Consider the following 10802-nt stretch of genomic DNA (forward strand, 5'->3'; position numbering starts at 1 on the left):
TTGTGTCTTTTGGAATGGGGAAAGAGTTCTCTATTTATAGAGATAGAGAAGAACAAAATCATTAAAAGACAATAAAAAACAATAAATAATTTGGCTGTTGCAGCACTTAAGAATTTGGCTGTTGGAATATTACCGTTGGAGAAACGTTTCTTTTGCAATAATATGATATTATTACAACAGTTGGCACACACTTGGTGAACTAGGCACAATTGAAGGAGCACAAATAACAAAAATATTGATAGTATTAGAAGGAAACATATTAGAATAACATGCACTAAGAATAACATCACTTCAAAAATATTGAGGAATGTTACTATGAATTAAAAGAGTACGAGTTGTTTCAATAAGATGTCTATTTTTGCACTTAATCACCCCCTTTTGTTGAGGTGTATAAGGACATGAAGTTTGATGGAGAATACCATCAAAAGCCATAAATTGTTTATAAGAATGGAAAAGATATTTAGGCCCATTTTCATTACGCAAAGTTTGAATAGAAACACCAAACTGAGTTTTAACTTCATTATAAAAGGTTTGAAAAATATACAATAAATCAGAACAATTTTTCATTAAAAATAGCTAAGTGCATATGAAATAATCATCAATAAAAGTTATGAAATATTGAAAACCTAAATTAAACTTAACACGACTAAGTTCCCAAATGTCAGAATGAACAAAGGCTAAAGAAGACGAAGCACATTGTGAGACACTATGAGGAAAGGAACTATGAATATGTTTTCCTAATTGACAAGACTCACATACCAAATTGGACAACTTGGATAAACTAAGAACAAGCTGTTGCAATTTGGCAAGACTAGGATGACCTAATTGAACATGAATAAGAGATGGAGACTGCATAATTGTGCCAACATGTGTAAAGGGACAAAGATGATAAAGACCATGAGACTCATATCTGGTGCCAATCACTTGTCTCGAACTCCAAACAAACAAAGTCTTTGTTTAAAAAAAATATCACAATCAAGAGAACGAGTTAGACAACTAACGTAGGATAAGTTAAAAGGATACCTATGGACATAAAGAACATTATCAATGGATAAAAAAGGAAAAATGTTAAAAGTCCCAACACCATGAGCTAAAACTCTAGATCCATAAGGCATTGTAACAGAAGGTAAAGGATTCAGAGAGGACAAAGAGAAAAACAAAGATTTGTCACCAATAATGTGATATGTGGCTCCTAGGTCAAGAACCCAAAAGCCAAGAGAAGAAGATGGACTCGGACCAACAAAAGATGTACTTGTGTGTGCTACAGATGCAGTGGAACTAGAATGTTTTCATTCTTATACCATTTGAGAATTTTAATGAAAAATAACAAAGTCATTGGTAATATTGGATGAAGAAGGATCCCTAGTAGGTGATTGTGAGGGAGGAGCAGTCTAAACAATAGCAGCAGATCTAGGAGGGCGACCATGTAATGCATAACACTTGTCAATCGTGTGGCCTAGCTTGCCACAATGGTTACACTTAAGACGTCCTTTTCTCGATTTGCAAGAGTGATTGCGATCATAATGTTGAGATGCCAACATAGATGAAATAGGTGTATCATTGATAGGTTTACTAGGTACACACAAAAGAGTGGAACAAGTAGAATTCAAAGTGGGAACAATAAGTGAACCCAAAATCTGATCACGAATATGAGAATATTCATCAACAAGGTCGTCCAATGTTAATAACATGAAGAACTTTGACCGTTGCTCTATTTCTTGGGCAAGAGTAGAGGCAAGACGTAATAATTAATTAAATTCAAGAAAAAAGAACATGAATTTTACTCATTTAATCAACCACATAGTCCTTATGTTGAGGAACAACAACATTGAGAATACCATGACAAACACCATAAAGACGTTGAGTATCATTTATGTATAATAATTTGGCGTACGTGTTACCAAATTTCAAAACATGTTTCATAGAATTGAAATTTTTTTTTTAAGGAGGAATGAAGGGTACCCTTGAGAACAATGCATAACTGAGCATCAATTTTTAACCAATGGGTAATCGTAGTGGAATCAATAGTTGTCACGTTCTGAGCAATATGATCAAGATATCCTTGACTTTTAAGCCAAAGTTTAACGTATAATGCCCAAGTCGTACAATTAGTACCATCTAACTTATCAATATATAAATGCATATTGGCATAGTTAGTATATATGGATGGGTCAGATGTACTGTGACAAAAGAGAGGTCAGAAGCCATGAACAAGTAAGAGAGAGTACAAACCTAAAACTTAGAAAAGGCATAATCAACACAACCAGGTTAGATCCAGAGAGAGGAGGTCTTGATGAGTCCAACGAAGGTGGTTGGCACCAGAGACAACGACAAACATACTGTCACGAGCGGCTAGAAAGTATAGCGAAAGCAAATTGTGATTGGTGCGTGAAAGCGTGTATGGACTCCGATGGTACTGATCTCGACGACATTGTGGTTGTTTGGCCGGAACGAGAAAAACTGTGATCACCACTTGAAACTAATGTTCCAATGGTGGTGACGGCGACATCGACGACGACTCTGAAGGTGGTGGCGACAATGACAGTTGTAGTGGGCAGGGACAACAAACATTTTCCAAAGAACCTTAGGCTCTAGATACCATGTTGAATATAGTGAAAACTATGTATGAAATTAATCTTCCTTGTGATAAATATACACATAGGATCCTATATTTATAATAGTAGAAATATGAGCGAAACCTAGAATTCAAAAAAGAAATAATAACAAACTAACTAAAGATAAAAGATAAAGATAATATATCTAACAAAAAAGAAATGCTTAAATGAGGTTTAATTACTTTATGGAACCCTGTCATGATTTTGTCTTAAAAGACGCCTTAGATCATGAAAGGAGAAAGGAATATTTAAACGACCTTAGTTCTCGACTCCTAAACGATATGATACTATTGGGTGTGGTAGAAACACAAGTCCTTCACTCGATGTGTAATAAGAATAAGGGTTCATCCCCAATGGAAGGCTTGAGGAACCGATGATTCGTCTTAGAATCTCGCTATCGACTCCACAGTGGATGCCAAATGTTCTTAATGGGTCGTATCAGACTCTTTATCATCAATCCCAACAGTGGCATCTTTTATCGTTATTGTTGGCAAGGACACCATCTACCACTATCGTCGTTGGAGTTTCAGTTTCGATTAGCAACCACACAGTTTTGGTCATTTTAGTTAAGCGACCACCATGCCTTCAACTATGTCTTCATTGGAGCTTCTATGTGCTCTTATCACCTTTCGAAGTTGTGGATACACTCCCTTTTCTATCGTGCGTGGTGGCAGGTCTCGTCTTCTTTCAAGCAACGATTCAAAGTGTCGATGTCACTTTCTTTTTCTCTTTTAGGTCTTTTGTTGGTCCAAGACACTAGATTCTAAGTGATTCTACTCGAATCTATTGTTGCGTATGTTAAAATTTTCTTAGACTTTTATTAAATCAAAATATTGTCTATCGAACAACTTAAAAAGTGAGTGAACTTTATTTGTAAAAGTCTCATTATTTGAAACAATTCTTTAATACAAGGAGCACTTAAAGATTATATCTCTTTAGTGAATTTTCTTATAATCACTTTCAAACAAGTTTTATTGTAAGGCCAAAGGTGACATTGAATACTTGATAAAGTTAGAAGCGGGTTAATGTTAAAACAAATACTTGTACTTTATCTTAGGAGTAGATAAAGAATAACCAAAATGACTTTGTATAGAAGTGATAGTGTATAATTCTTATAATCAAGTTTGATTTGTTGAATCTTACGACTCGTGAAAGGGAATAAGACGTAGCTTATGTTGGAAGAACTAATTAATAATTGGAAATGTTACATTATTGGGCCTATTGTTTGTGCACCAACTCTTGCATGTTTTAACAAATATTTTTCAAAAATATTTATGAACTATTTTTATGTTGGGAGAACTTATATAAAACTGAAAATGTTACGTTATTGGACCTATTGTTTGTGTACCAACTCTTGCATATTTTAACAAACATCTTTCAAAAATATTTGTGAACTATTTTTAAATTATTAAATGACTCCATCAAACTTCTAATTGACGACTTATTAAAGAAAATTTTCAAAAGTATTTTACAAACTCTATTCAATTCTCCTTATGGAGCTAACATGTTATTTCACTATAGACATTTTTGTAAAACACTACAATATCATTGTTACACCTTTGAATGAGATAATGAAGAAAAATGTGGTAGTATTTCAACAGGGAAAAAAATCAAGAACATGTTTTTCAAAGACTTGAGGAACATTTGATAAATAGACTTACTCTACTATTATCCAACATGACACAACATGACACCAGGTTGCTTAAAGAATTCATTAACCTTTAAATGCTTGTTTGGTCAATTCAAGCTTAATATAATCCATGTAAAATGGATTGAGTTGATTGAACAATTCCTTTACATAATCAAACATAAGCAAGGAAAAACATATGTAATTGTAGGTGCTCTTTAAAGAAGATAAACATTGCTTTATACTTTTAGAACAAAATTTATTAGGTTTAACAATAAAGGAGTTGTACAAAAATGAGGATGACTTCTTCAAGGTTTTTCGTGAATGTGCCAAAAGGTCATGCAAATACTATTTCAGAAGAAAAAAGTGTATACCAAAATAATCTTTAAGAGATTTACTCATACAAAAGCACACAAGGATGAATTAACAAGATGTTTTAGAACTTTGAAAATCTTATATGGTATAATTATTTCCTTTAACAACATACGAGAAAACATGTTAAAAAATATGTGAAAAGTATATTATAAGTTTATTTTTATAAATCTGGTTAATTTTTCACCATAAATTATGATACAAGATAGATTTTAAAAATAGGTTAAAAGCTCTTTTTGGTCTTAGTTTTGGTTGGGAAAATTCGAAATGGTCCCCATGTTTTTTTTGTGTTCAATTTGGTCCTAAACAACGTAATTTGAGTTCAATTTCGTCCTTTTCACTAACTCCGTTTAAATTTATAACGATTTACTTTCCAAATGTCCAACTCCAATCTGAAGTGTCATTTATTGGCTGACTTGGAATCCTACGTGGCATTGTGAGTTGGAATTAGAAATTTTTGAAATATAATTTGTGCAAAAGACGAAATTTTCAAACACATCACTGAATCAAGACCCTTTTTCCTGGAGTCTTCGTCTTCATCCCACCGGCAGAGAAAGACAGAGAGCTAGAGGGAGGGGATACAGTGTTACGACTCCACCATTCACCAACAGAGGGGGAGAAGCCAGCCAGAGGGAGAAAGAGATGTACCGCCCCGCTAGCTCACCTTCTTTGCTCCAAGTTGATCCATGACTCCATCCTTATACAACCCCATTCCTCATCATATCTCCGTAAACCTTCCTACCCATTTCACTGTTTCTAACCCAAACACATCAACACCATGGCACACTGTTGAATCAAAGAACACAAACCTAAAATCACCCAAGACACAGAACAGTACCATCATTCTCAATGCACCCACACAACAAAATCACACCATTATACCATCTGCCATATCGTCAACCACTCAACACCCATTTCCATTTTTTTGTTCAATCCACAAAGAAACACACGCAAGGACCGAACCATATCCATCTCCATTCTTCTCCATAACCCCTGCATCACAAAACCGTATCAACATCACCTTAACATCACCTTTCCCTTAATTCTTCCCCAACGAAGCAAAAATGAAAAAAATCACACCAAAACAGAGTATTGAATGACCTTGTTCCTCATCTGATCTCGAATTCATTCCACCCTTCCCTTGGACCGCACCTTCCAAGCAGTAGCAGCAGTAGCGTTCCCCAGAATCGATCCTCTTTCAGTTTTGTCTTGAAGGGGTTGGCGTAGGGGAGGTTTTGAAAAGGGGTGTCTACTACGCCACAGCTGGTGGCGACTCCGATGAGCGTGGCGTCGCCGATGATGCCGAAACAGTAGGAGAGGGTGGCGTGATGGCTGAGCTCGAAAGGGTGGCAGGCGGTGTTCGGTTGGAGGCAAACCCAACCCTAGGATGGAGAGAGAGGAGGCGACATTGTCGACGGTGGCTCCGGTGGGGCACGGTGACGCTGGCGACGCTAAGGCCGACTGAAGGCGGTGGTGCGGTGGCCGTCGGATGGAGGCGGTGGTGTGCAAGCCCCAACCCCAAGTGCGAGAGAGATGTGAGACCTTGTGTGTCTGCTATTGGGTTTGAAAGCGCAAAATGAGGGGGAGAGGCTTGACCCCATGGGTCATTCCAAAGAAATTCACAAATTATATTTCAAAAATTTCTAATTCCAACTCACAATATTCCAAGTCAGCCAATAAATGACACTTCAGATTGGAGTTGCACATTTGGACAGTAAATCGTTATCAATTTAAACGGAGTTAGTGAAAATGACAAAATTGAACTCAAATTACGTTCTTTAGGACCAAATTGAACACAAAAAACACATGGGGACCATTTCGAATTTTCCCAACCAAAATTGGGACCAAAAGAGCTTTTAACCTTAAAAATATTAAGAATATAAGCAAGTCATGCAGAGGTCATGATTTTAAATATAGAATTCTTAAGTCAATTCGTCAATATTCTTGTTGTATTAGAAGTTGTGTAAGGATAAACGACTTCCAATTTGAAATTAAAAGTCATTATGGAGGGATACAACTTTCGTTAAGTTGTCATCTAAAACCCTTTTCTATAAGCTCGCTAATAGTATACAAAGCATAGACTTTCTCGATTATACTCCATGTATTTATATCATGTGAAAAACAATAAAAAAAATATGATAAGATATTTCAGTATATATAAAATAAACTTTATTATAAATTAACATGAAAATTTAATAGAAGATATAAAGAAGCTCTACATATATAATCAAAATGGTCACTACATACTATTGCAACTAGGCCATAAAAAGCATTGATCACACAAGAAGTTGTTATCATGCGCAAATGGCTTATATCAACTCATTGATCTCTCTTTTTAATTAGTAATGAAAAGTACACTAAGACTTTGTAGATGATTATTTGGTTAAAGGACATTGCTTATACAAATCACTAGGTCTACATTCATGCTTTTCTATAAAGAAACTTTCTTGTGTAAAATAGCCATGCAAGAAAAACTATACCTTTATATAGACTAGATAATTTTCATATGTAAAATAACTCAACTAAGACTAGATAATTTTCATATGTAAAATAACTCAACTAAGAAAAGAGTAATATACCTTTATATGAGAAGTGGTTGGATTGTTGATTTTTCTGTTTTCCTGGTATAATAAAAGCAAATAATGTTGGAGTACTTGACCTATCGGATGTAGGTCATGTCATGTCATGGAAGAAAAATAGAGTTGAAGGTCCATTCATTTTAATCAAAATCCCATGTATCCAAAATCGTGTTTCCTCATAACTTCCAATTAGAAGTCGTCTACCCCTCACTCAACATTCTTATAAAAGTCTTATACTCCATACTACTAATGCGATAAGAATATTAATAAATTGATTTGCAAAAATCGTTAAAAGAGTATATGACTTTTATGTTTAAAATCATGACTCTCACGTGTCTAGATCCGTAATATTTTTAAAATCTACCTAGTTTCGTAATTTGGGGTAAAAAATTGTCCAAATTTGTAAAAAACTTGCATTGTAGGTAGAAAGACCACATCTGTGGTTCAACATGAACTTTATATTCCTTTTCGTATGCTTGACTTTCTTTAGAAATCATGTCTAGTCCAATAACTTTAAAATATACAAAATCACTTGTATATTATGATTTAATCATACTCATAGTCATCTTTAACATACTTTCATACCGACAAATGGACATTTCAAGTGTGAAATATTTGTCAGTAGCCTAGTGAGCCGTCTAATAACAGCATGGTACGACAACCTCAATGAACTTGAGTTTTCAATGAATACATATTATCTTTAACAAATAAGTTTACATCTAATTCAATCTTACAAATGAGCTATCGTATAGATTCATTCAATTAATACCTTCTGACGTTTAACATCTTCCAAACTTACTTTATACCGGAATTATAGTTTTGAAAAGTAAAAATCGTTAAGTAGAGGAAAGGAAAAAACTATCTTTAACATGAAGAATGGGTAAAACTTCACACGAGAGGGGATGAAATATCTATCCAAATATTTATGTAGAAAAAGGGACTTGGCATATAGTATTTGGCAAAACAATATTGACAGTTACTCGCTAGTGTGCATCAAAACAACGAAGCATATAGGAGGGTTATCAAAATATTCGAAACATGCTATCAAAACATTTTTTTTCAAGTAGCTAGCTATATCAATATTTCTCTTATATATACCAAAACATTTCACTTAGATAAAGTGAACCTAGCTTCTCCGATCCGTTAAAATCAATTCATCATCTAACTTGTCAATAAGTATTTATCAAGTACAATCAGAACCCTAAAAGTGTATGATTCATTAAATAATGCACTTCAAACTTATGATAGCCATAGTAAAAAAGTATAACAAGAGATGAACTATTCTGTGATACCCAAAATAAAATTCCATAACATCAAGAAACTAAGTATCAAATTAAAGTCATCCAACTTGGTTGGTCATTGAGATATAATATAAAAACACACTACATTACTCTTTAGAACAAAATTTGACAAACTCAGAATCTCTAGTGTCAATTGAGAATATGTTCTGGACAAAGCTGGATAGACTACACCAATTAATCGAAAAGACTGAAACCCATATCCTGCAATGACAAAATAAAATTGAAGTATAAACAATTAGAAAAATCAGATATTATACAAAGCCAATTAACCATATAGAAAATAGATATGGTACAAGTTACTTCAAATGATCAAAGTAGCAATGTGAAAGTTATCTTGACATTATTATGTTGAGACAAACTACAACTTATGTGCTTTATAGTAGTGCTTCCCAATTCACCTAATAAAGGTTTTCTCTAAATGCTTCCATAAATTAAAAAGACAAACTTCAATTCTGATTAAAGAATAAAACTAAAAGTACATAAAACACATGAATCTAAGCTGTCGTTTGCTATGCTAGGATCTACAAGTCAAGCCAGGAAGACATTCAGAAACTTTAGAGGATTGCTACTGCAGAATATGTTACTCAATTATAATAGACTCACCAACCAACCTAAAGATGAATGAAAAGGCGAGGGTATAAGTACACTTACATCATCGGATTCCTCTTTCTCCTCGACTTTTTCCTCTTTCTTTGCCTCAGCGGCAGGGGCAGCAGCACCACCACCTCCCCCAGGCGCAGCAGCAACAGCAACAGCACCACCACCACCAGAGGGCACTGAAGCAAGTTTTTCCCTACCGGCAGCAATAACCTCAACTATATCCTTTCCCTTAATTTCAGATAAAAATAGTTCTATCCTATCACTATCTGCCTCGGCACCAACTGCAAGTAAAACAAACAACAAAAATTTTCCAATCCTCAGTGTCAAGAACCTATCCACAATAACCAAGTAATACACTATCAAATCAAAAACCCTTTCGCCTATCGTTTGTACTGATAAAGAAATTCAATCGGGGCAACAAATCTCAACTCAATAAAAGAAACCCCTTTGACCAATTTTTGCGCTAATGATAAAAATAACAACGGTGCACAAATCTCAACCTAAACCAAACTAAGAAAATAATAGCTTTGCAATTCATAACTAAACCTAATTACTTTACACAGTTTATTATTTGACTGATTAAACAATTGAAATAAATAAGAGGTTAAGAGAATAATGCAACTCACCGGAGCCGAGAATTTCCTTGATAACAGCGGCGGAGGGGCTCTGGTTACCTCCGAGAACGGCGAGTAAATACGCTGCGACCACCTTCATCTTTCTGGAAAATTAAACTCTGTAAGTAAAAATAACAAGAACCGTAACCATACAGAGTGAGAAAAGAAGAAAACCTGAGAGAGAGAGAGTTGGAGCAAGTGAGGATGCGAAGGCGCAGAGCGTAAACGGCGAGTTCGAAGGGTTGTGTTAAGTTATGTCACAGTATTTGAAGTAGAAACTGTGATATTGCTAGGGTTTGGTTTTTCAGTAACAAACTAACCGCTTCCTGGGCTTTGTTACTCACACCCGTATTGGGCTCATTTTCAGCAAGGCTTTTACTTGCTGCACCCCAACTTTGCTTTGAGCATGCTACTGAAATTTTCAAAATGGCAATTTTATCATAAAAGTGACTTCTCGAATAAATGTTCAAGAATGACAAGTTTTTCTGAAATTTCCGAGATAAAATTTTCAGAATAAGTTTTTCAAAATAAAATTTTTGTAAGAAGATTTTTAAAATAAAATTCTCCAAACACAAAATACATTTCAAAACAAATTTTTCTTTAGTGTTCTTTATATCTCTTCTTTTTCCTTTATAACAATAGTGATGATAGAATGTGACGGTAGTGGCATCAACAGTGATAATGTAGTGCAATAATAAAGTGTGTTTGATTTTTTTTTCTTTTATTATTATGGGAGTGCAATTAGTAGTTCTGGAGGTGTAAAACGCAATAGACTTTTAAGTGTGTAGACTAAGTTTTATATGTTAAATTAGTCCTTTACTATTTATACCGTCCCAATTTTCTATTTACGTAACCTTTTATTTAAAAGAATGTTTACACCTTCATCTCTACCTTCACTTTAGTTATATAGGTTACACCATTTTTTTTTTGTATTTTTTTCTATGAAAAGTATGAAAATTTTATTTTAAATTACTTTCACTCCAATTTATTAAATTTATTTATTTATATAAAATACTTTTATTATATATGTAAAATTTTACACAGAAAATTGAAATATATATATCACATTTTTATATTCCAGAGAATATATTTTG

The 10802-nt window shown here is 34.2% G+C and overlaps 1 protein-coding gene across 1 annotated transcript; it reads right to left on the reverse strand.

The window, feature by feature from the left end:
* Nucleotides 1–8408: 8408 nt before the first annotated feature.
* On the reverse strand, nt 8409–10031 carry LOC106770953 (60S acidic ribosomal protein P2-1). Its single transcript, XM_014656810.2, has 4 exons — nt 9883–10031; nt 9721–9812; nt 9146–9375; nt 8409–8695 (listed from the first exon to the last, which is right to left on the reverse strand). Exons 2-4 carry the CDS (start codon nt 9806–9808, stop codon nt 8669–8671), a joined length of 345 nt encoding a protein of 114 aa, XP_014512296.1. The 5' UTR covers nt 9809–9812; nt 9883–10031; the 3' UTR covers nt 8409–8668.
* Between the last annotated feature and the right edge of the window lie 771 nt (nt 10032–10802).

Source organism: Vigna radiata, chromosome 8, assembly GCF_000741045.1.
Source record: "Vigna radiata var. radiata cultivar VC1973A chromosome 8, Vradiata_ver6, whole genome shotgun sequence".
Lineage (NCBI taxonomy): Eukaryota > Viridiplantae > Streptophyta > Magnoliopsida > Fabales > Fabaceae > Vigna > Vigna radiata.

Coding starts and splice junctions, on each gene's coding strand:
- LOC106770953 (XM_014656810.2), bottom strand. CDS start 9,808: ATGAAGGTGGTCGCAGCGTATTTACTCGCCGTTCTCGGAGGTAACCAG. Junction 9,376..9,720: donor CAAGGAAATTCTCGGCTCCG/GTGAGTTGCATT, acceptor TTTTACTTGCAG/TTGGTGCCGAGGCAGATAGT. Junction 8,696..9,145: donor AGAAAGAGGAATCCGATGAT/GTAAGTGTACTT, acceptor TTGTCATTGCAG/GATATGGGTTTCAGTCTTTT.